General features: G+C 41.4%; 1 protein-coding gene across 2 annotated transcripts in view; it reads left to right on the top strand.

Moving 5' to 3' along the window:
* The window catches only part of lmbrd1 (LMBR1 domain containing 1), a 296,648-nt gene that overhangs the window by 233,497 nt on the left and 36,284 nt on the right, over nt 1-26,867 (top strand). For both annotated transcript variants that reach the window (XM_069886140.1, XM_069886141.1), the window contains exon 14: nt 10,727-10,811. In XM_069886140.1, the coding sequence (XP_069742241.1) occupies nt 10,727-10,811 (85 nt within the window). The remainder of the gene's footprint in view (nt 1-10,726; nt 10,812-26,867) is intronic.

Genomic DNA, 26,867 nt, shown 5'->3' with positions numbered 1-26,867 from the left:
TGATTTCATTAGATAGCCACGGCTGCCATTTGCATCTCCTAGAGCCTTTCCTCCACTTTGGAATAAATTTGTCCTGAAACCTGTGAAAAATGTCCAAAAATACCTGCCATTTTTCCCCAGTTGTCCTCCCAGCTAGTGTATCTTTCCATTTTATTTTGGCTAGCTCCTCCCTCATAGCTACATAATCCCCTTTATTTAACTGCAGTACAGATGCTTCTGACTTCCTTTCTTTTTCCCTTTCTAATTGCAGCTCAAAAGTAACCATACCATGGTCACTATTCCCTAATGGCTCCCCTACATCGAGGTCACTTATCAACTCTGCGTCACTGCACAGCACCAAGTCCAGAATTGACTTCCCCTGGTAGGTTCCTCCACTAGCTTCTCCAAGAAAGTATCTCGTAGACATTCAATAAACTCAGTCTCTTGTGCTCAGGCCCCCGTCTGATTATCCCAGTCCACCTTCATGTTAAAGTCCCCCATAACTACTGTATTGCTACCACTTTGACATGCCACTCTTAATTCCTGATTTATACTTCTACTGATATCTAAGCTACTTTTCGGAGGCCTGTAAATGACCCCCTTTATGGTCCTCATGCCTTTACAATTTCTTAATTCTATTCAAACAGACTCTACCCCACCTGTTTCAATGTCTTTCCTTTCAAACGCCTGAATTTCATTTCTTACCAACAGGGTTACCCCACCTCCTCTTCCTAACTTTCTGTCTTTTCTATAGGACGTGTACCCGGGAACATTTATTTCCCAATCCTGCCCTTCCCGCAGCCATGTCTCCGTTACTCCGACAACGTCATAACCTCCCATTGCCATTTGTGCCTCAAGCTCATCCATTTTATTCCTTACACTCCGTGCATTCATACACAATACCTTGATACCATATCTCCTTTCTCCCTCCACCTTTGTTCTCGATGCACTTGCCCCTACTCTCCTATTCTTTTTAGTTCCCTTTTTCCTTATTGTTTCACCGTCTAACGGAACCACCCCTATATTCACTCTCCTATCTGCTTCCCTATCAGTCCTGTTCCTTTCCCCCTGCCAAATTAGTTTAAATCAAATCTGACAGCATTTTTAAACCTAACTCCCAGTATATTGGCCCCCATTGCATTCAGGTGTAAACCATCCCTCCTGTAGAGGCCTTGTCTTCCCCAGAAGAGATCCCAATGGTCAATGAACCTGAATCCCTGCACTCTGCACCATTCCTCCAGCCACACATTTAACCTCCTGATTTTATTATTTTTGCCCCCACCCATGTACAGCACAGGTAGCAGCCCCGAGATTACAATCCTGGAGGTTCTGCTTCTTAACCTCCTTCCGAGCTCACGGTAGTCCCTCTTCAGGTTCTCCTCCTTCATCTTATCCACGTCATTTGTACCCAGGTGTATCAGGACTTCTGGCCATTCACCTTCCCCCCCCAGGATACTCTGAACCCTATCCGAGACGTCTCACACCCTGGCTCCTGGGAGGCAACACACCATACGGGAACACTTGTCAGGTTCGCAGAATCTTTTGTCTGTTCCCCTGACGATGGAGTCCCCAATGACCACCTTGTTCCCCTTCCTTCCTTTCCGCACCACTGGTTCCCTTGGTACAACCTCTGGCAGGTTATCTTCCCCAACTACATCCAATACACTATATTTGTTGCTAAGAGCAGTAGGCACCGGGGTGCTCACCACAGAGCTAGTAACTTTCCCCCCTCCCCTGACAGTAGTCCACTTACCTGACCCCCCCCAATCCAGGGGTAAGCACTTCCCTGAGCGTTGTATCTATAAATTCTTCACTCTCCCTGATAAGCCTCAGATCATCAAGCTTTAATTTTATTTTTTAATGCTTGTGTCTCATTACATCCCCTGCAGGTATGTCCTGTGGGAAGATTTAAGGTCCTGTCGCTTACCTCCTCACTCTCTCTTGCGAGCCTAAGGTCATCAAGCTGGAGCTCCAGTTCATCAACTCGGCCCCTAAGGAACCCCACCTCTTTGCACCTGGCACAGATATGGTCATTTGGGAGGGTGGAGGTCACCCATGGCTCCCACATCTGGCAACTTGAGCAGAGCACTAACCCCATAGGCATGGCTCAGGTTTTTAATGTACAGTGCACTCACCTAGGAAGTGTTAATTAAAAACAGCCAACCTTTCGCTCCACCTGCTTTCGCCGAAGCCTGATGAGCCAAAGCCTGGAAGTCCCACTCCTTCGCTGGGCCACCAAAGCTTGGAAGTCCCACTCCTTCACTGGGCCACTCGCTCGCTGGGCCACTCGCTCGCTGTCCCTCTTATTTATTGGCCTTTTACCAATTAACCCCTACACGCTCTCCTGTAGGCCCGTCCGACCAATGGCCGCCTCCGACGCCGACTCCTTTCCGCAGGCCCCGGTAAGAGACTTTTTAAAAAGTTTTCTTACCTGCCCCCGACTCGTTTCTTCTCTGTCCTTCTCCTCTCTCCTCTCCTCTCCTCTCCCGACTGCTAGGCTCTGTCCCCAGTAAGAGCCCTTAAAAAGACCTTACCTTCCTGACACGCTCTCCTGTAGGCCCGTCCGACCAATGGCCGCCTCTGACGCCGACTCCTCTCCGCAGGCCCCGGTAAGAGACTTTTAAAAAAGTTTTCTTACCTGCCCCCGACTCGTTTCTTCTCTGTCCTTCTCCTCTCTCCTCTCCTCTCCTCTTCTCTCCCGACATATAGAATATTGGTCTATATGATGCTGGTGCTAGTGGATCTTTCCCTGTCTTTGGTATTACTGTAATTATTGCTGTTTTGCATGAATCTGGTATGTTTTGTGTTTTATCAATCTGGTTGATTACTTCCAGGAGTGAAGGAATTAATAAGTCTTTAAATGTTTTATAGGATTCTATTGGGAATCCATCCTCTCCTGGTGTTTTATTGTTCGGTAGTTTTTTTAATATCTCCTGTAATTCTTCTATTTCAAATGGTTTTATTAATTTATTTTGCTCCTCTGTTTGTAATTTCGGTAGTTCAATTTTAGTTAGAAATTCATCTATTTTGTCTTCTTTCCCTTCGTTTTCAGTTTGATATAGTTGTTCATAGAATTCTCTGAAGTTTTCATTGATCTCCGTTGGATTATATGTAATTTGTTTGTCCTTTTTCCTTAATGCCAATACCATTCTTTTAGTTTGTTCTGTCTTAAATTGCCATGCTAGAATTTTGTGCGTTTTTTTTCTCCTAGCTCGTAATATTTGTTTTGTCTTCATTATGTTCTTCTCAACCTTGTATGTTTGTAGTGTTTCATATTTTATTTTTTTGTCTGCCAATTCTCTTCTTTTAGTTGTATCTTCCTTTATTGCTAATTCTTTTTCTGTATTTGTTATTTCCCTTTCAACTGTTCTGTTTCCCGATTGTAGTCCTTCTTCATCTTAGTTACATAACTTATTATTTGCCCTCTGATGAACGCTTTCATTGTGTCCCATAGTATAAACTTATCTTTCACTGATTCCATATTTATTTCAAGGTACATTTTAATTTGTCGTTCAATTATTTCTCTAAAATGCTGTCTTTTAAGTAGCATGGAGTTTAATCTCCATCTATACATTCTTGGTGGGATGTCCTCTAGCTCTATTGCCAATAACAGGGGTGAGTGATCCGATAATAGTCTAGCTTTATATTCCGTTTTCCTAACTATCCCTTAAATGTGGGCTGATAACAGGAATAGGTCTATCCTTGAGTATGTTTTGTGTCTATCTGAATAATATGAATATTCCTTTTCTTTTGGGTGTTGTTTCCTCCATATATCCAAAAGTTGCATTTCTTGCATCGATTTAATTATAAATTTGGTTACTTTGTTCTTTCTGTTAGTTTTTTTTCCAGTTTTATCCATGTTTGAGTCCAAATTAGGTTAAAATCCCCTCCTATTAGTATGTTCCCTTGCGTATCTGCTATCTTCAAAAAAATATCTTGCATAAATTTTTGATCTTCTTCATTAGGTGAGTATACATTGAGTAAATTCCAAAATTCTGAATATATCTGACATTTTATCATTACATATCTCCCTGCTGGATCTATTATTTCCTCTTCTATTTTGATTGATACATTTTTATTGATTAATATAGCTACTCCTCTGGCTTTTGAATTATATGATGCTGCTGTCCTATCCAATCTCTCTTTAATTTCTTGTGTTCCACTTCAGTTAGATGTGTTTCTTGTACGAATGCTATATCAATTTTTTCTTTTTTCAGTAAATTTAACAGTTTCTTCCTTTTGATTTGGTTATGTATTCCATTAATATTTAAAATCATATAGTTCAACATAGTCATTTCATACTTTGTTTATCTTTCCCTTCCGTTTCCTCATCACCACCTTCCCTTCTTATCCATTTCTGCTTTCTTTTTTTGAACACATTATAAGACAACATTTCTAAAACATAAAATATTTCCACTATTCTCATATCTAAAATTCCTTTAACCCCAACAGTCCCTCCCCTTTCTGAGTTGCCCTTTGTTCCTTGTCGGGCAACCACATCTCCACTCTCCATTTGGATTTGCGAATCCGCTCGCAAGCGTCAACTGATTTCGCAGTGACAGTTATTTTCCCCCACCCAGCCCCCCCGAAAAGATTTTAATCTTCATATATAACAAAGGTCACTCTCTTAATTCCCTCCTTACTTCCTTTCTTCCCTTTCTTTCCCTTCTTAGTTCTTACTTATACTCTATTTTTTAATATATATATATATATAGTTTGTTGTCATTTTTGTTCTTGTTACATCTCTTCATCTCTCTGTCTGTTTTGTAGTTGTTCTGCAAATTTTCGTGCTTTTTCCGGATCTGAGAATAGTTTGCTTTGCTGCCCCGGGATAACTATTTTAAGTACCACTGGGTATTTTAACATAAATTTATAACCTTTTTTCCATAGGGTCATTTTTGCTGCATTAAACTCCTTCCTCTTCTTCAGGAGTTCAAAACTTATGTCTGGATAGAAAAAATTTTTTTTGACCCTTGTATTCCAGTGGTTTTTTGTCTTCTCTTATTTTTTTCATTGCCTTCTCCAATATATTTTCTCTTGTTGTATATCTTAGGAATTTTACTAGAATGGATCTTGGTTTTTGTTGTGGCTGTGGTTTAGGGGCTAATGTTCTGTGTGCCCTTTCTATTTCCATTTCTTCCTGTAATTCTGGTCTTCCTAGGACCCTGGGGATTCATTCTTTTATAAATTCTTTCATATTTTTGCCTTCTTCATCTTCCTTAAGGCCCACTATCTTTATCTTTTTTCTTTGGCTTGGCTTCGCGGACGAAGATTAATGGAGGGGGTAAAAGTCCACGTCAGCTGCAGGCTCGTTTGTGGCTGACAAGTCCGATGCGGGACAGGCAGACACGGTTGCAGCGGCTGCAGGGAAAAATTGGGGGGTTGGGTGTTGGGTTTTTCCTCCTTTGTCAGTGAGGTGGGCTCTGCGGTCTTCTTCAAAGGAGGTTGCTGCCCGCCAAACTGTGAGGCGCCAAGATGCACGGTTTGAGGCGTTATCAGCCCACTGGCGGTGGTCAATGTGGCAGGCACCAAGAGATTTCTTTAGGCAGTCCTTGTACCTTTTCTTTGGTGCACCTCTGTCACGGTGGCCAGTGGAGAGCTCGCCATATAACACGATCTTGGGAAGGCGATGGTCCTCCATTCTGGAGACGTGACCCATCCAGCGCAGCTGGATCTTCAGCAGCGTGGACTCGATGCTGTCGACCTCTGCCATCTCGAGTACTTCGACGTTAGGGATGAAAGCGCTCCAATGGATGTTGAGGATGGAGCGGAGACAACGCTGGTGGAAGCGTTCTAGGAGCCGTAGGTGGTGCCGGTAGAGGACCCATGATTCGGAGCCGAACAGGAGTGTGGGTATGACAACGGCTCTGTATACGCTTATCTTTGTGAGGTTTTTCAGTTGGTTGTTTTTCCAGACTCCTTTGTGTAGTCTTCCAAAGGTGCTATTTGCCATGGCGAGTCTGTTGTCTATCTCATTGTCGATCCTTGCATCTGATGAAATGGTGCAGCCGAGATAGGTAAACTGTTTGACCGTTTTGAGTTTTGTGTGCCCGATGGAGATGTGGGGGGGCTGGTAGTCATGGTGGTGAGCTGGCTGATGGAGGACCTCAGTTTTCTTCAGGCTGACTTCCAGGCCAAACATTTTGGCAGTTTCCGCAAAGCAGGACGTCAAGCGCTGAAGAGCTCGTGTCGGCAAAGACTCAGAAACCTGGCCAGGAATCCTGGGCAAGCATGGCGTCGGCAAGTGCAACGACAATGGGCGCCTCCTGTTGGAGCTCTGCGCAGAACAGCGGCTTGTCATTACAAACACCCTTTTTCAGCAGAGGGACAGCCTTAAGACCACCTGGATGCATCCCCGATCCAAACACTGGCACCTCCTGGACTACATCCTGGTGCGAGAAAGTGACAAACGAGATGTGCTCCACACCAGGGTCATGCCTAGCGCGGAATGCCACACTGACCACCGGCTGGTTCGCTGCAAGCTCAACCTTCACTTCAAGCCAAAGCCCAGGAACAATAAAGCCCCCAGAAAGAGGTTCAATGTTGGAAACCTGCAGTCAGACGAAGCGAGAGGAAACTTCCAGGCACACCTCAAAGCAAAGCTCGACGATGCAACCTGCCTCACGGACCCGTCCCCTGAAACCCTCTGGGATCAGTTGAAGACTACCATACTGCAATCCACTGAAGAGGTACTGGGCTTCTCCTCCAGGAAAAACAAGGACTGGTTTGACGAAAACAGCCAGGATATCCAGGAGCTGCTGGCAAAGAAGCGAGCTGCCCACCAGGCTCACCTTACAAAGCCGTCCTGTCCAGAGAAGAAACAAGCCTTCCGTCGCGCATGCAGCCATCTTCAGCGCAAACTCCGGGAGATCCAAAATGAGTGGTGGACTAGCTTCGCCAAACGAACCCAGCTCAACGCGGACATTGGCGACTTCAGGGGTTTCTACGAGGCTCTAAAGGCTGTGTACGGCCCCTCACCCCAAGTCCAAAGCCCGCTGCGCAGCTCAGACGGCAAAGTCCTCCTCAGCGACAAGATCTCCATCCTCAACCGATGGTCAGAACACTTCCAATCTCTTTTCAGTGCCAACCGCTCAGTCCAAGATTCTGCCCTGCTCCAGCTCCCTCAACAGCCCCTAAGGCTAGAGCTGGATGAGGTTCTCACCCTGGATGAGACATATAAGGCAATCGAACAACTGAAAAGTGGCAAAGCAGCAGGTATGGATGGAATCCCCCCAGAGGTCTGGAAGGCTGGCGGCAAAACCCTGCATGCCAAACTGCATGAGTTTTTCAAGCTTTGTTGGGACCAAGGAAAACTGCCTCAGGATCTTCGTGATGCCACCATCATCACCCTGTACAAAAACAAAGGCGAGAAATCAGACTGCTCAAACTACAGGGGAATCACGTTGCTCTCCATTGCAGGCAAAATCTTCGCTAGGATTCTACTAAATAGAATAATACCTAGCGTCGCCGAGAATATTCTCCCAGAATCACAGTGCGGCTTTCGCGCAAACAGAGGAACTACTGACACGGTCTTTGCCCTCAGACAGCTCCAAGAAAAGTGTAGAGAACAAAACAAAGGACTCTACATCACCTTTGTTGACCTCACCAAAGCCTTCGACACCGTGAGCAGGAAAGGGCTTTGGCAAATACTAGAGCGCATCGGATGTCCCCCAAAGTTCCTCAACATGATTATCCAACTGCACGAAAACCAACAAGGTCAGGTCAGATACAGCAATGAGCTCTCTGAACCCTTCTCCATTAACAATGGCGTGAAGCAAGGCTGTGTTCTCGCCCCAACCCTCTTTTCAATCTTCTTCAGCATGATGCTGAACCAAGCCATGAAAGACCCCAACAATGAAGACGCTGTTTACATCCGGTACCGCACGGATGGCAGTCTCTTCAATCTGAGGCGCCTGCAAGCTCACACCAAGACACAAGAGAAACTTGTCCGTGAACTACTCTTTGCAGACGATGCCGCTTTAGTTGCCCATTCAGAGCCTATCTTTATATTGTTTCTTCTATTATAATTTTCCATTATATCTATCTTCTGAGCTAACAGCTCCTGTGTTTCTTTAACTTTTTTATCAGATTCTTCTAATTTCTTTTTTAAGTCATCTACCTCCATTTCTATGGCTATTTCTCGTTCTTCCACCTTGTCTACTCTTTTTTCCTATTTCTGTCATGATCATCTCTAATCTATTCACTTTTTCTTCTGTACTTTTTATTCTTCTTTTTATTTCACTGAATTCTTGTGTCTGCCATTCTTTTACTGTTTCCATATATTCTTTAAAAAAAAATATATCCATGTACTTGCCCTTCCCTTCATCTTCCATTTCTCTGTGTTCTCCCTCCTCTTCTTCTGGGTCCACTCCAGGATCTGTGTCTTTTACCTCTGTCTCTTCTGGTTTTCTTGTTGGGTTGTTTATTTTATTTTGTTGGGTATTTTTGTTCTTATTTTTATTAAAAGTGTCTTGGTGTTGGTCTTCTTCCTCTGAGTTGGTCAGCTGTTGTTTCTTTGATTTCCTATTTTTATTCTCTTCCTTCTTGTTCCCGTTATTTTCTATGTTTTCCTGTTGAGAGTCTTGCTGTGGTGTTATACTTGTCTGTTTCGGCTGTGGAGATTTACTCCTCAGCTCGTCCCCCCACCCTCCGGTGTTGTTTTTGTCTTGTGCTTCGCACATGCGGGAGGATTCACACATGTGCAGTTGCGCACTTTTGTTTGGGTCCGTGAGCCATCTTTGTAGTCCTGAGTTTGGGGTTTCCACTGACCTCAGGGAGCGAGCTTCTCTCTCCACAGCGGGCTTCCTCGTACCGGTAAGGCCTTCACCTTCCTCTTCCTACGTCCTTCCTTCTTCTTTTCTTCCAATTGTTTTTGGTTTTTCTTTCTTTGCTGCCATTTTCTCCACACTTTCACTTTCAATTTGTTGTGGTTTTTGTGTTAGTGACTTTGTTTTTTCTCTACCTTTTTTTTACTTTTCTGGAGAGGGCTGGAATTCCCCTACTGGCCACTACTCCATCACGGGACTCCTCTTCCGGTTGTAAGTGCTTGATTCAGTCTGGTCAAAGCTCTTGTGGGTCATGCAAGAGGAGAGGACTGGCTGCCTAATGTTTCACATGGAATAAGAGAAACAAAAAGTCACTTCGTGGTGACCTGAAAGAAAGAGGTTATCATCTGGAGAACCCCAAAGGGGGCAAGTTTTGTCAGCAAGACACTGATGTGGCTGGGTGTCCATCGTACAACAAATCTCTCTCTGAAAACCGAAAAGAACCTTCCTGAGTGGTAACCATTTACCTTTCAAGCACCAAAGCCTGGTGAACTTTATAAATGTTAAATTCTGTGCACAGTATAAAAATTGCCTACAACCAGTGAACTTAAATGAATGAGAAGTGAGATTGGACTGTGAACCAAAGAACTTTTCTGAACTTACACATTACATACACGTGCACTTAGAATTAGAAGGGGTTAAGTAAGATTCTTTTTTCATGTTTAAAATAAATAAAAGCAACTTTAGTTTAAGTAACCATTTGTCTTGGTGAATATCTATTGTTGTTGGGTTTTGGGGTCCTCTGGGTTCGTACCAGTCCAAAAACAATTAATCATCAAAGGTTATCTGCTTTAGCTTTGAACAAAGTTTGACACTCATCCAGATTCCAAAGAAGAAAAGGATTAGAAGCAGGAATAGACCTTCTAGTGTGTCAAGTTTGCTCCTCCATTTAATATGATCATGGATGATCTGGCCATGGATTGAGTTCCACTTACCCACCTGTTCCTCAAAAGATATGGATGTGAATACACAAATTGATGTGATCAGAAGTTGGTATAGAAATCTCAGAAAAATTAACTGTTCACTTCACAAGTATTTTCTTCCCATTACTTTTACCTGAACAAGCTCATAGTTGTGCTAACATAGTTTAACTGCCACTTTTTTACTGATCTGAAGCTGTTTGGCTCCATATCAATGGTTTATTTAATGTCGAAGCACAATAGATTATTGGTGGAACCTTTTGATTGTCATTTGTTTCGAATAATATCAGAGTGCTTTACTTGTTATTCACTGAATTGTTTCCAATTTTTATTTCATTTAATTGGTTTGTTTATGTGAATCATCTATTTTTCATGTTATTTTAAATTTGAATCTTTTAACATAATGGACTTGTAGAAGAATAGACAGTGCTTCAAAAGTGGAAGACTGCAACAAAGCCCTTGCATAGATGCAATGAGCTGCAGGATGTGCGTATCTCATGCTCCACTATCCCTAACTGTTTTGAGTCACTTTCTGGAATTACTTTAGTCTTTCCTTGGTATTGTTTGCAAAGTGAAACTTTTACAATCTCCATATTGAATAGAACTAAATTGAAACTGAAGATAAATGGATATTTGTGGTTAGTATTGTTACAGTTGACTGAAATTAATTTGTTAATTTAGTTTTATTTTCACCCCATATTGTACCTGTTGATTACTCATGGTTATAGTTCTATCTTTTTAAATGGAGATGTGATATAAAAAAAGTGAAATTCCCACCATAAGTTTTTAGCATATGATTCTCCATGTTGAGTCACTTGTTGGGGTGAAGAAATTGGCTTGTATTACACTAAGTGATACATGGAGAATTGGACTCTCGCCCCTTTGTAAAAGACAAAGGTTAGCTGTTATTTAGAGTCTTGATTTAATACTTTTGGGTGGGAAATGAGTTTTTGAATGCCACGTATTTTTACAGGTATTAATGTTTATATTTTGTACATTCAGATGAACCAGACTTTGTCTAATTCAAGGCAAGAAGATTCAAATACAACCTGGGTAACAAAGATGTGTGATGCAAAGGCACCTGAAGGTGAGTTGAACCATTTGGCGTCATAGATACAGTTAAAAAAAAGTTCAGACCACTAAGTACTCATTTTATTCCAATGCCACATTATCCTTTTCATTCTGCCACTGACCTACATGCTCGAAATTAAGGATAGTGCCCACTTAACCTGCCAAACTGTATGTTTTTGGGACGTGAAAAGAAACCAAAATAGCAGAAGAATGTCACAGGGATAATGTGCAAACTCTACATAAACAGGATCTGAGGCCAGGATTAACTGAGATTCTTGGAGCTCTGCACCTGCACCACTGTGCCACCTCTCTTTAAAGACAAATGTAATGTTAAAAACTAAAAGAGATTTTTAGAGATTTAATTGGATGGAAGAAGGTTGTGAGGCAGTATTGACATTCTAATGTGGTTGGGAGGAATGGAAGCGCACTTTATATATTCACTTCCAACTTCCTATTTAAGGCATTGTCTCCAGTGGAGTCAGAATATATTTATTTAACTTTGAGACTAAGCTGTGATTTTTTTTTGGCTTCATCACATAGACTTCATATTTTAGCATGTTAACCTATGCTTGAGTGCAATAGCATTGAAATCGTGAAATTTTAATTAATTCTCTTGCTATGACTAGGCTCAATTATTTAAAGCAACTTTATATTCCAATGTTCAAAACCATATAATATTTATCTATCCTAGCCCTTCAATTTTATTAAGACCTTGCATATCCCTGTCTCTGTAAACTCTTGCATTAGTATAACATACCATGAGAGCCCAAACCATGAGGTCCGTGCACTTACAGGGGTATTGCAAATGATTTATTGATTTGTAAGAACATAGTTAATTATAAAGAAAATGGAAGATGATTCATCTGTGGAAGAAGAAATAAAATGAAGCAATGTAATCCAATCTTTTGATGGTCTTGGATTCAATGTTGACATATTGATAATAGTAACAGGATTTTATTTTAATTGTCAGTGATTTTTGGCAAACATTGTCTTCTTTGGAAACATACATTTTTGGAATTCATTTGTTTGAAATTTCTATTTGAGGGCCTGATAAAACTGAAGTTATCCTGCATGTGATCATGTAATTCCTTGCAAAACCATGCCTGTATTCACCAGGAGTGTACTCATTTATTCTGTTACGAGCCCAGAGGACCCTAAAACCCAACAGCAATAGATATTCATTGAGACAGGTGGTTACTTAAACAAAAGTTGCTTTTAATTAACTTTAAACATGAAAACAGGATCAAACTTTAACTTATCACTATTAACTTACTTAACTGCCTTCTAATTCTAAGCACACGTGTGCATTATGTGTGTGTAAGTTTAGAAAAGTTCACAGTCCAATCTCACCTCTCACTCCTCCAAGTTCACTGGATGCAGGCAATTCTTATATTGTGCTTAGAATTTAACATTTATGAAGTTCACCAGGCTTTGGTGCTTGAAAGGTAAATGGTTACCACTCAGGAAGGTTCTTGTCGGTTTCAAAGAGAGATTTGTTGTTCGCTGGATACCCACAAAACTGGTTCCTGTTAATCAACCAGGTCAGTGACTTGCCAAAGAAACTTGCCCCATCAAGGTTTTCCAGATGATAACCTCTTTCTTTCAGGTCACCATAGAGTTCTTTTTTGTTTCCTTATTTCAAGTGAAATATTAGGCAGCCAGTCCTCTCCTCTTGTATGGACCACAAAGGGTTTGACCAGGCTGAGCTAAGCACTCATAATCTGTCTTCAAAATGGGGTTTTTCCACAAGCTTGCCACCTTGTCCTGTTCCAGTCCCAGCTCCTGCTGCTGAACTGTAAAACTGCAGAACTAAATTCTCTCTCTTTCTCTCTCTCACTCAGATAAAAGTCTGTTTGACCCTTCTCAGCTTGCAAAAAAACCACATGACCCACTTAGAACAGCAAACTACACTCAGACAGCCTACGACTCTGACGTTCTTTCATCTGTAGCTTTTCAAAACAACAATCCATTAGTGAAGTCCCTTGGGCACTCTTCAAAGTTTTTGCAGAGGCTCTCAGAGCCAGCCTGTCTGGCTTGAGTGGAGCTCCAGTATTTTAAATGAGATCTGTTTTGAAATATTTGTATGTGACCGACACTAAAAAAAATCTGCCACATTTTATCTCCCAAAATTATATCTATATACAATATAAAACACAACATATTTTGTCATAATTCATTCAACAGATGTTGATTAATCTCGATCTGACTGATCTAAATTTTCACTTTTATCTCTGCCCAACTTCCTAACCTCTTTTACATCGTACATTGCAGTGTCAAATATAACATTCGTTTAACAAGTAGTTTTTCTTAAAACAATGAACAAAGATTTATTTTCTTTCCTTTCTAATTATTTCCTACTTTTATATTGTAATGCCTGCTATTTGAAACTGAACAAGTCTTCTGTTGTTGTCTCTGAAGATTCCTTTTCCCAAACAGTTTGATATGTTTAAATAACAGAATACAAAGCTGTCTATTTATCAAAGACAATACCATTTAACTCTTTTTTTCAAATTACACAGATTTATTAAAAGTAGTTGTCATCCTTATGCAAAATTAAACAATTTATTTTAATTTAATGACTACTAAGAGAAGTTTAATCTGAAGTTAACGAACATTTCCCCAGGCATTTTTCTCAGTGTTTTATCTGTGGATAAAAATTTGGCGTAAGTTCCATGCTAAAACAAAACTACTGGGTCATCAGAAGCAAATTTAAACTGAATATTAGAGACCAACTCCCCAAGGTACATTTCTACTATTTGTGTACACTGGATGGGAGGCTCTCCTATTATTAGATAGGAAATCATGTGGAAAGTGCACATTCATTGCCAATAAGAGATCCACAAAGTTGGCAAATGCACTAATATTACAGTTTTGATATTCTTGGTGCATCATGAGATACAGTACCTATCATACATCTAGCCAATGGGTGATCCATATGTGCACAGAATCATGTAGTTTTTACTATAGCTGGTTCCCCATCAATCCATCATCTCAATGCAGTAAAATTCCTGGGATTGTTAGATGCTGGATATGCAAATTATCCAGTTGCTTGAGATTCACTCTTCAAATGCCTGTAATACACCAGCATTAAGAATAAAGTTGAAAAGACAAAAATACTGTGCTATACATATACTTAACAATTTTCACTTGCATGAATATATAAAATTTGACTTATTTTCAGTCATATTCTTTGAAAATATCTAATCTCCACGGAGCTGCTCGAAAGCCGATAATAGGAGTTTGGGAGGACAGGTATCTGCATTAATTCAGTAGCTGAGGAGGTGTAATGATGGTAATAAGGGCCAAAAAAGAGCTGCATATTTTTTCATATGTTGCAGGTTTCCTCCTCATGCTATACAACATCTCTTCAGGTGCACTCTCAGATCTTAACTTGTTTAATCATTGTCTCTGTGAAGGAGGACATTCAGATTTCCAGTTTTGTAGGATACATTTTTTTTTATTAGCATTTAACCCTTCTTAAAGATGTTCAGCTTTTAATGTTGATGTGTAATTTTTTTTCCGAAACTTGATTTGCTTTGTCAATTTTAATTCTGACATATTCTTGTTTCAACTCTTGCATGTGCTTTAAGTGGGTTTCAATCTAATTTGATCTTTCAGCAGAAATCAGATATTTCTAAATTGGTACAGTTTGGCTGAAATTATTTCCAGGAACTCCTAAGCCAAGGAAATTATTGCTTTATAAATGCAGTGATTATTTTAATCAGCAGTAAGTGATTTCAAGAACATCTTGTCTCAGCACTGATCAGATAATTATGTGTATATTAATGGCACGATTCACGTGCCACAAAATTGTTGACCATATCTCTCACTTAAACCCCTCATCAAATCAGTTTGTTCCATTTTAGTTATGCATAGATTTTTGTTTGGATATTGTCAATCTTAATTAAGGTGCAAGTAATCTTAACTAAAATGAGTATCATGGACAATTAGAGGAATTGAACCTTTTTATTGGAAGTTGAGTTGATATTACTAGAATGTTGGATTTCTGGCAAGACTCCTCATCTGGTTCATCCCTGGCAATCTCGAGAAGGTGGTGATAGTAATCTTTGTAAAGATGATGTTTCCACAGTGATGTTGGGTAAGTAAGGTGTTTCAAGTCTTTGTACATCTGTTGATCAAGGAAGGGTAATGTAATTTAAAATCATGAAGCTAGGACTTAGTTGCAATGAATTTTCCATCTATTGTAACTCTGGCACTTTCCCTTGGTCAAAGCCTGGCAAGTAGCAGAATATCAAGTTGATTGTACAAAAACCATAATTGATTGCAGTTGCAACATTTATAATCAGCTCTCCAAAAGGGTATCTTTATTTTGGAAGGTTGAAACCACATTTGTTCCCTCACACATGTATTTCGTTCCCATGAATGACCAAGACCGAGAATTCCACTTTCTGACATGGATCATTGAGAGATGTATATGACTATACCAAGACTAATGTTGGAAGGTTTGAGAGGATTGTATCCTTATTTTTGCTTCAGATTTTTCAAGGAGATGGAATCGATGGATTTGACATTGAGTGATGAGGGAAGAGCAAAAATAGAGATGAATTAGCTGATCAGACTTAGGATAAGAATCCATGGTTCTGGATAGATTGTATCCACCATTTTCCAAGGTGCAAAGGTTCCTGATATTGTCACATAATAGTACATTAAAAATGTAATATACACGTAATACTTCAACTTTTGTCTGCCTTAAGACATCGTACAACAAATCTCTCTCTGAAAACCAGCAAGAATCCTCCTGAGTGGTAACCATTTGCCTGTTAAGCACCAAAGCCTGGTGAACTTTGTTAATGCTAACTTCTGTGCACAGTACAAGAATTGCCTGCAACCAGTGAGATTGGACTGTGATCCAAAGAACTTTTCTAATCTTAAATATACATTACACACACTTGTGCTTAGTATTTGAGGGTGGATTAAGTAGGTTGATAGTAATAAGTTAAAGTTTAATTCTGTTTTCTTGTTCAAATATAATTAAAAACTCCTTTTGTTTAAGTTGTGCATATCTATAGCAGCTGGTTTTTGGGGTCCTCTGGACTCTGTAACACTGTGAACATAAGATTGTGGTTTCAGACTGATAGTACAATTACTGTACATGAACAGGCATTACTATTGGCAGAAATAGAATGTCTGGAGCTAGATTTTTTTTTCAAGGAGAATTGAGTAGTGAATAACAATACATTAGGTGGATGTATTTTTTTCAATACAGATGTGATGCTTGATTTGAGTTTCTCTTGATCTTTGATTAAAGCAGTGAAAGATCCAACATCTATAAGTTTCAAATACCCATTAGGCTTCTTCAGGTAGATTCTCTGCTAAGAATGCGCCTGAAGAAGAGGAAGCGGCCCTTTGAATTGTCGTTCAGGTGGCAGTGCTAAAAGCGCAGTCCTGGCCACCTGAAGGGACAGCTGCACCGGATGTGCCTCTAAGCGCACTCCTGCTCCTGTCCCTCCGGGCTGTCAGGTTTGGGATGGCTGGCTGTCAGATTTGGGACAGCCGGTGCAGGCTATCAGCGCGGGGATGTCCCGCTGCCCTGCTCTCTCCCCATAGCCCGATATCAGTCCCCATACATATCGGGATGTGGGCGGGACGGCCCCGCACTGACAGCCTTTGCCGGCTGCTCCACAGTGTGGGGACTGATATCGGGCTGTGGGGAGAGAGCGAGGCAGCGGGATCGCTGTGGGGACATCCCGCGCAGGCTGTCCCTGCTCTGACAGTCCACGCCGGCTGCCCCTGTCCTGACATCCTGCACTGGGGGGCAGGGGCAGCTGGGAGGGGAGTTGTCAGGTGCTCGCCTGCTGACTGTCATCCCCTTAGCAGCCGTTTTCAGGCAGCTGCATTCATGTGCCGGGGACCACTGTGTTGCGGTGATGATCCCTCTCGGAGGAGGGATACCAAGCTCGCCTCGCAGGTGCCTCCTGCGCATTCAAGTGGCCACCCAAGCCATAATATGCGGCTTTACAAGTGGGGAATTTGGCCACCTGAATGCGCCTACTGTTAATTTGCAGTTTGTCATTATTTCAGTCGATCTCTTCTTCAGGGTGCATAAAGATACAAACAATTTTAGATGTAAATAGTAAATCAAAGGGAGGCATATTTGCCTCGAATTCAGAAAATTGCACGTTAGCATCCCATTCTGGAGATTTCAACACTAAATCTATGCTAATTCTTCACTACCAAAGATTTAATTTCTCAACCTGAACACAAAAACATATTCCTTACTACATTGCAGTTTTAAGAGCAGCCAAATGTGTACTTTTGGCTAAAAATCCATAGGGGATATCTCCAAATTGTGAAAATGGCCTAGCCATTTCATACATTATAAGAGAGAGTTAAGAAATAGAATGGAAAACATATTCTCATTAACACGAGAATTCATTCTCAAAGTTCAGCATTTACAGTGAACTGCTGAAGACTACAGTGGCTGTAATGTTGATAAACTCTGAACTCTCAAATATTGAATGCGATGGTGTTCAATTACAAGAAAATCTATTTTTAATATATTCACCAATTAACTGATGTTTCAGTCCTTAGCGGAATTATAGTTTAATTGTGTGCAAGATTATTTGAAGAGACTTGCACATTTCCCTTATCATTCACAGCGCCTACATCCACTTGTTTTTTCATTTTAAATTCCAGTTTATATTAACTGGCTTTAAAACATGCCATTGTGAGATTTGTTCTTTGGAACACAGAATAAGGAGGGGACAGACACAAGCATGCACAGTTAGAGTGTAAATAGGAAGTAGGAGCCTTCACTTCCTTGAGTAGAGTTTTTTAAGAGGAAAGGAAGTGAGTGTTTTCCTCAAAGTTCCTTGCAAATTTCAAAGCTATCAAGTGGAATTCAGATGGCTGACGCTAGCTTTATTTTTTTTAATTATTTTATTTATATTTTCAAATCAACATGAAAACATGAAATTCGTCAATAACATAAAATAAATCTTATCATTCAATGTTGATTTTGAGTAAGAAAAGAAAAAAACAAGAAAAAAAAGAACAAGTCCTAACCCTCCCCACTCCCATCCACCCAGGGAAAAAAAAAGAGAAATAGACATTAGAATTGAAGAGAGAAAAGAAAAAGAGACAACAAAAAGAAATTTTTAAAAAAAGGTTTCATTGGATTCATCAATCTCCTGCCAAGGGATGAATATCCTGACTTATACAGAATCTCAAGTGGTTACCAGATGCTGAGGGTGGGGGGGTTAAGGGGGCATCTTAAAGAATGTACACCTACATGTTGAAGATATGGACTCTAATTTTTTAGAAAGACATAGTATTTTTTCCTAAAGTTATAAGTAATTTTCGCCAGGGGAATACAAACATATATTTCCAACGAGTCAAATCTACATGGCAATCAGATTTCCAGGTAACCACTATACACTTTCTGACCACTGCCAATGCGATTTTTACAAATTCTAATTGGTGTTTCGTCAGCCACATTTTAGGTCTGCCATCTGCTATATTTCCCAATATAAACAATTCCAGTATCTGTATCAATCGAATCTTAGAGATTTATTCTAGATTTCCCAAATCTTCCCAAAAGGCCTCACCTTGGAACATGACCAGTTGAATGCAAAAAGGTTCCTGTCTATTCACTGCATCTATCCTGAGTTCAGTAGCAAGTTCCTTTTAAGTCTAATTTTCCATTCAATAAGATCATGGTTCATCCAATCTTGGCCTCAACATGACTTTTCTGTTCTCTTCCCATTATCATTGACTCCCTTGTCGTTTAAATGTCAACAATTTGGACACTGAAGATATCAAGGAATCAGCTTTTCTGGGGTAGAAAATTCCACAGCCCTTGGTTCCTTTATTCTGATAGGTCATACGTGCAAGTCTCACAACAGATATAGCAGGGGTGTCAAACTCAAATTCACGGAGGGCAAAAATTAAAAACTTGGACTAAGTCGAGGGCCGAACTAAATATGTATTGAAAATTTTCAACAACATCTGCATGTTTTCTCTTCTTTCAACATATGTAATGTTAAACTTTTTCTTATTAAAATAAATGTTTAATAATAGTTTTGGATAAACTCTTTCCAGAAGCATTAACAAATGAGAAATAAAATATTCAATAAATAATATTTCTCTATAGAGGATTTGTCAAATGTTGCTAGTGTGCTGTCGAATAGTAAAATCTGAGGGCTATTGAGAATGTGGGAGAATAACATGATTCCTGAAACAATCAAATGGGTGACTGATTGTGGGCATGAACTCTAGCAGGGTTATTTGCCATGCCCTTTTTCCATTGGTACAGATATCCTTTGATTGACACACTTTTCAAGTTTTATGCCTAATGAGCTTGTATCCAGGTGCAGGACCATTTTTAACCAGGAATATATTTATCACTGTGACATGAAACTATTGGAAGATCGTTTTATCCTGAGATTAAAATTCATAATACTTACTCAGGCCTGTGTGCGGGAGGGCGGGGTTTGCGGGCGATCGGGTTGGACAACGACAGTGTGGGGGCATCGCTCTCGCTGCAGGGCGGCATCTCGGCGGATCAGCGGCCCCGTCGTCGTGGGTCAGCCTGCGGCAGGGAGGAGGAGTGGGCAACGGTCCTGGCGAGGTCAGGCCCCCCCTGAGTTTCTGCCAGACCCCCCTTGACCTGCTGAGTTTCTCCTGGACCCCCCTTGACCTGCTGAGTTTCTCCCGGACCCCCTCCCCTTGACCTGCTGAGTTTCTCCCGGACCCCCTCCCCTTGACCTTCTGAGTTTCTCCCAGACCCCTCCCCCTTGACCTGCTGAGTTTCTCTCGGACCCCCCTTTGACCTGCTGAGTTTCTCCCGGATCCCCCTTTGACCTGCTGAGTTTCTCCCGGATCCCCCTTTGACCTGCTGAGTTTCTCCCGGACCCCCCTTGACCTGCTGAGTTTCTCCCAGACCTCCCTTGACCTGCTGAGTTTCTCCCGGACCCCCCTTGACCTGCTGAGTTTCTCCCGGACCCCCTTTTCTTTCCGTGCCGGTGTCCCAAGACCTTTCCAGGGCAGTCTCCGCGCTCAGGACCGCGCTGGGATCCCGGTCAGCGGTGGAGGAGCAGGTGAGCGCGGCTAATCCCGATCCAGCCCACGCCACTCCTGAGATTGGCGGGGGGTTCCACCCTACCTGCCCGACCAGCCTCGCTCTCCACGTGTACTCCGGGCACCCGCCGCTGGTCCGGTGGGAAGGCGCACGGCGGCCGGTGCCCCCATCACCCGGCGGGGAGCCCCAATCTTCCCTCCGGCGTCCCGACTCCATCTGCAGCTCCAAGAAACGCTGTGCCACTGGGGTTCCGGGCGCTGGGAAGCGGCCTTGGCTTCCCCTGACACTGGCCAGGCCGCGCTGTGGTGGGCGGGGCGACACGACAGCGTGTTTATAAAACCACCCACCACTACTTTTCAAGGACCAGGATTTTTCTCTCTCTCTCTCACCCTGGGACACAGCGGTTACTGTGCATGCGCTATACTGGCGCGGCGGCTAGCGGGCCACCTCTAATACATTTTTTATATGATCTTGCGGGCCAAATATAATTATATCGCAGGCCAAATTTGGCCCGCGGGCCAGAGTTTGACATGTGTGAGATATAGGAACATCATAGGAAAAATATTCTAAGGAAAGGATTTATTTACATTTGGAAAGGCAGTTAGGATTGTCAACATAGCTTTCTTCATGGTAAATTTTGCTTCATTAATTTGAAGATAGTATTAGTAAATAGATTGAAATAAGTAAATTGATGAGACAGTGCAGGTGTTGTCCTCATGGATTTTAGTGAGGCTTTGACAGGGTCCCACATGTCAGCTGGTCCAGTTTGGATCCATGGATCCAAGACAAATAGAATTCAAAATTAGTAGAGGCTGATGATGCCGACTGGAAAAAAATCTGTGATCAGTGGTTGATACTGGGTCCAATGTTCTTTGTTAGTGATATTCATTAAATACTTGGATGTAAATGCATGAGAAGTGATTAGTAAGTTTGCAAACAACACAAAAATCTGTGATAGTGTTGAGAGGAAGGAAGGTAGGCGAGAATATGATATTGATCATTTGGAAAGTTAGGAATAGAATTGGCAGGTGGAATTTAATCCTGACAATTGTGAAAAGTAACACATGCACAATAAATGGTAGGACCACAAAATGTGTCGAAGATCTGAGGGAATTTGTGTTATTAGGCACAAATCCCTGAAAGTGGGAGCTCAGAAAGATAGGGGATGCTTGCCTTCATCTGCCAAAACATCGAATATCAGAGCGAGGATATCACATTACCACCTTATATGCTATTGGTTAACCCCATCCAGTGTACTGTGTGAAGTTCTGATGACACTACTGGAAGGATTTGCATTGGAGGGAATGCAGAGATTTGGAACAGTTCAGTTACATGCATTAGATTGGATAGGTTGAGTTTGTTTTACCTGGAGCAGAGAAGGTTCAGGGTGGGGGGGGGGATACCTGATATAGAGGTGGACAAATAATGTGGGGCAGGGGGGAGGTGAGAGATGGTTTGGACGGTGAGATAATGTATTTTCCCTTGGTAGGGATGTCTTATGTAAGAGGTCATGGGGATAAGGAGAGGGGTAGGAGGTTTTTAGGGGGGTATTTTAGTGTGAAATATTTCTTCAGACGAAGGTTGGAATCTGGAATGCTCTGCCTGAGAAGATGGAGGAAGCATGTACTCTCACAAAACTTGACTCAAATTCTTGAGTCGCCAAGGCACAGAAGACTAAAATCCAAATGTGGGCAAATGTGTTTTGGAAAATATGTAGAATAGCCAGCATTGACAAAATGAGTCAAAGGGTCTCTTTCTGCGCTGTACAAATCTGACTCAAGAAGAAATTCCTCCTCATCTCTGTCTGAAATTGGCATTTCCCCACACTCCCCCCTTATTCTGGAGTTGTGCCCTCGAATTCTGGTGTCTCCACCAGATGGAACATTGCAATACAATTACAGCATCTGCAAACTTTCCTGTTTAAATCTTATTGACTAAAAGCTGACTGGAAAGGCCCTGGCTTGTTTCTGCTTTTGTTCTTAGACCACTAAAGCATTGTTGTGGGAGGTACAAATCCAGGTATAATGACCAGTATCATCCCCCAGGTTCACACAGTCGGTATGTTTGTCGGCCATTTTTAGGCCGTTCCATGTCTCCATGCTTGGACCGCTACGCAGGTTCCTTTTTGTCATGTAATAATACAAAAATGTAATATTAATGTGTTATGTGAGGAATAGGTTTGACAAGTCCGAAAATCAACAAGTTTAGGCACAGTTTGAATGTGATAAGTCTTTATTTGCCTATGAGAGAAATTTGCCACTGGGAATCACAAAGTACAGAAAGCATTTGCATCAGATGCAACTAAACAGGGTTCAACTATAAACCGCGCTTGATATAGATATACAGCAAAGGAAAATGGAACAACAGTACCCACCACCTCTTGACCTAGTGCCAGTCTGGCACGAGCATTAAATAAGGAAAAAGAAGCACAGTACGATGATGATTAATCAATGTGCACCACAAAGCCCTGCACCTATTACTGGCACACACCTTGATGTTGATTCTCCAGTGTCAGCTCTGGCTCGTGACTTGGAGTGGAGCTTGGGTTTGTTCCTTCAGGAAAAGAGACCTGGCAGCTCCATGTCTCAAGCTTGATACCCACCTGCTGGTCAGTGGGGCCAGCACAGGTGATTAACAGAGCCAGAGGTGACCTGTGTGATCTTTTGAAAAGATCAATTGCAAGGTGAGAGCTCAGGATGGGTGATTTTGATCTTAATTGACAGATGTGGTGGCGTTTGGCCAAGTTCCCATCAGAGGTCACATAATCCCCCCCACAATCCACATTCCAACCAGGTTCCAGCTGGATAGATCACCTGACCCTCCACAATCCACAACTTTTGCCGACCGTAAGGTAAACCAATGTTAATCAACATTTCATGCCAGTTTCTGAATATATGTACCATATTGTTGAAGTATTCGTATGTTGAGTGGATAGCTCAACCTTTTCTTGTGAAATCTGCAGTTTTCAAATAATTAATAGTTAGATTATTTTACTATTATATATCAGTTCTATAGAATATATAATTATAATATACTTTTATAACCTGAATGAAATATAATTTACATTCAGCTTCTTGGTAAATATTCCATCAGCATGTATATGCTTAATTTGCAGCCAGTTTATCTACCCTTTAATATTGGTTGAAAGTTTCACACACAATTTACTGTAAATTCCAGTGTATCAGGTCTTGGTGTTTTTTCACTTTCTATGAGTTAAATACCAATTCGTGAAAGCAGGAAGTTAAGCTATTGCCAAACATGAACTGGTATACAATATACAATTGCGGGAAAAACTCAGCAAATTCACTCAATATAGTATTTTCTTATGAATTCGAAAAGCAGATATGAATGAACACAGGTTTCCACTAAAGAACAATTTACAATTTATTTGAATATGTGTTTTAACCGTAGTACAATAATTTTGTACAGGATTTAAATAATCTATTATCAAATACAAACCAGCAATAGACGATGCTTTCAATGAATATCAAATTCAATGTGATCAAGATCATGCTTAATTTTGCAAGTTCTATCTTGACAAAGGCCTGACTCAGGCCTGACATTGACAATCTTTTACTTCCTCTAGATCAGGGGTGGTTAAACTGTGGCTTATGAGCCACCTGTGGGCGGCTCTTTGACCTATAATGTGTGGCTCACAGAAATATGTTGACTGAGATAGGAATCAAATGCGCCAGTGCTCAGAATGGTAGTTTTAGAGGGCATGGCTTGCAATTGAAAATATTATGTATATACCATACATACCCATGTAAAAGTCGACCCACCCCATTTTTTGCCATGGCCACCCATCCTCCAGAGCTTCCAAAGGCTCAACTGCAGACTCTCAATTAGGCTCAGGCCTTCTGGCCACCGGAGCTCCTGACGCCCCAACCACGGACTCTTGTTTGGTCCTGGCTGCCCACCTAATTGAGTACCCAACTTCCCGAATGTGGATACCACATGGTTCTGGCCACCCACTCCTGAGACCTCAGATGAAGCAGGTACTTTCCATGGTCAAAAGTAGTGTGCTTGTAATAGTCGACCATCTAAATTTTAGTTTAAAAATTGGTCTACAAATTTTGACTATTTCACGAGTATCTATGGTATGTGTACTTTTTGATTATTTAAACTAATATAAATAAGCAGTTTAAAAACAAGGTTCATGAATAAATATTATTATGTATATGTGTTTCTTAATATTAATGTAAAACTTTGTAGCAAAATGTGATTAAGAATAAAAACATATATGTAATATTTTTTCACATCTGCAGCTGTCAAACTTAGGAAGTTTATTATATGTGGCTCTTACATTAAGCAAGTTTGGCCACCCCAATTCGAGATACTGCATAACCCACTAAGTTTCTCCAGCAATTTTATGTTGCACTACAATCACAGCATCTGCAGAATTTCCTGTTTCACATGTAAACTGGTATTCTTCATTGAGTTCTTATTGTGGTAGCTTGTGCAATTCTGTTGATTGCCATATTTTAAGATAATGAGAAGAGATAACTAAAAAAGAAGAGAGAACCAAACAGAAGTAGTCTGTGATCGGATAGAAAGACAAAAGCAGCATGAAAGAGTGGGACAATTGGAAAACTCAAAAAAAATCTTGTGGAATTTTCCCACTTCCACAAAGTTTGTTTAAACTTGTTTGTTTCTCACTTTGAAAAAAATCTGTGAAAGCATTCCACCTGCTGTTGTCTCCGCTCCATCCTCAACATCCATTGGAGCGCTTTCATCCCTAACGTCGAAGTACTCGAGATGGCAGAGGTCGACAGCATCGAGTCCACGCTGCTGAAGATCCAGCTGCGCTGGATGGGTCACGTCTCCAGAATGGAGGACCATCGCCTTCCCAAGATCGTGTTATATGGCGAGCTCTCCACTGGCCACCGTGACAGAGGTGCACCAAAGAAAAGGTACAAGGACTGCCTAAAGAAATCTCTTGGTGCCTGCCACATTGACCACCACCAGTGGGCTGATAACGCCTCAAACCGTGCATCTTGGCGCCTCACAGTTTGGCAGGCAGCAACCTCCTTTGAAGAAGACCGCAGAGCCCACCTCACTGACAAAAGGCAAAGGAGGAAAAACCCAACACCCAACCCCAACCAACCAATTTTCCCCTGCAACCGCTGTAACCGTGTCTGCCTGTCCCGCATCGGACTTGTCAGCCACAAACGAGCCTGCAGCTGACGTGGACTTTTTACCCCCTCCATAAATCTTCGTCCGCGAAGCCAAGCCAAAGAAAAGAGAATGCTTTTTCCTTCAATAAATTCATCTAGACTTAAACTATTTTTTCGAAACACATTTTAAACAATGCTAAATGGTTAAAGCAAATGCAAGTGACTTCTCTCAAGAACTTAACTTTTTTGTTGATTTATGACAATTATTACTTTAACTGGACAATATATTCCATTGCTATATTCCCACAGATAAATAAAGCTCTATCTCTGAAAGTTAGAAAGGTCAGTTTTTTCTTGTTATGATTTGATTACTCATTGGTGAATGGCATTTGGCTGCCATTTATTTCAGGTGAGGTGCTGGAGAACTTCAGATGATGTGGAATGCTGTATGTTTCACTTTGCATTTGTTCTACGAAATATGAGCTTTCATTGCTTTTGTAACAGTGGATAACTTATACAAAATTTGATTTTTTTTTTAAAGTGTGGGTGAAAGGGTGGGGTGAAATTGCAGAGGTGATGGTTCCAAATATAATAATAGGAAAACAATTAAGCCAAAGATCAAAATGAGTACAAAATAGAGTGTGCCAGAGTGATGAAATGCTTTGAGAGGTTGGTCATGGCTAGAATGAACATGTACCTAAGCAAAGATCTGGACCAACTACAATTCGCCTAATGTCACAATTGCTCCACCACAGATGCAATCTCACTGGCTCGCCCTAGCCTTGGACCACCTAGACAACAGTAACACATACATCAGGATACTTTTCATCAACTATAACTCAGCTTTCAACACCATCTTGCTCTCAGTACTGGTCAACAAGCTCCAAATCTTGGGCCTCTGCAACTAGATCCTTGACTTTCTTATCAGAAGACCAGTCGTTGCAAGTCGGAAACAATGTCTCCTCCTCACTGACAATCAACACAGGCGCACCTCAAGAATGTGTGCTTAGCTCTACTCACTCTACACCCATGGCTGTGCGGCTAGACGCAATTCAAATGCCATCTACAAATTTTCCTATGGCAGAATCACAGACAGCAATGAGGAAGTGTACGGCAATGAGGAGATAGATCAGCTAATTGAGTAGTGTCACAACAACAACCTACCACTCAATGTTAGCAAAACTGAGGAACTGATTTTGGACTTAAGGAGGGGGAGATCAAGCAATCACAAACCAGTCCTCACTGAGGGGTCAGCAGTGGAAAAGGTGAGGAATTTGAGAAAATTTGGTATGTTACCACAAACACTTGCAAATTTCTACAGGTGTACCAAGAAGAGGGCTCTGGTTGCATTGCTGTCTAGTATGGGGAGGTGCCAATGCACGGGACAGGAAAAGACTACATAGAGCCTTGGCCAGCACCATCATGGGCATCAGTCTCCATTAAAGCCATCTACAAAGGCAGCCTCTATCTTTGGAGACCCTCAACACCTAGGCTATTCCCTCTTCATACTGCTACCATCAGGAAGGGGGTTCAGGAGCCTGAAGATGAACACCCAAGTAAACAAAAACAGCTTCTTCCCCTCTGCCATCAGATTTCTGAATGGATAATGAACCACAGGCACTACCTCACTTTTTTTTGAACTAACTTTTTAAAAGTAATTCATAGCAATATATGTACCTGCAATGCTGCTGCAAAAAATGAATTTTGTGACATGTTCATAACAATAAATTCTTATTCTGACCTACATTATCACCCAGACCCACATTTGGATTCCTAAAATGGAAGAGGCAAGTGGTGTTCATTCCCTTACCTATCTTTGGCCCAACAATGTGGACACTAACATTGATCATTAAAATATTTAGTTAATTTAGCTGACAATGAGATGGTTTTATTATGAGGTAACCTAGTTATAAAT

Source organism: Narcine bancroftii, chromosome 6, assembly GCF_036971445.1.
Source record: "Narcine bancroftii isolate sNarBan1 chromosome 6, sNarBan1.hap1, whole genome shotgun sequence".
NCBI lineage: Eukaryota > Metazoa > Chordata > Chondrichthyes > Torpediniformes > Narcinidae > Narcine > Narcine bancroftii.
Note: the sequence above shows the minus strand (reverse complement) of the source record. Positions and strands in the feature narration are given on the sequence as shown.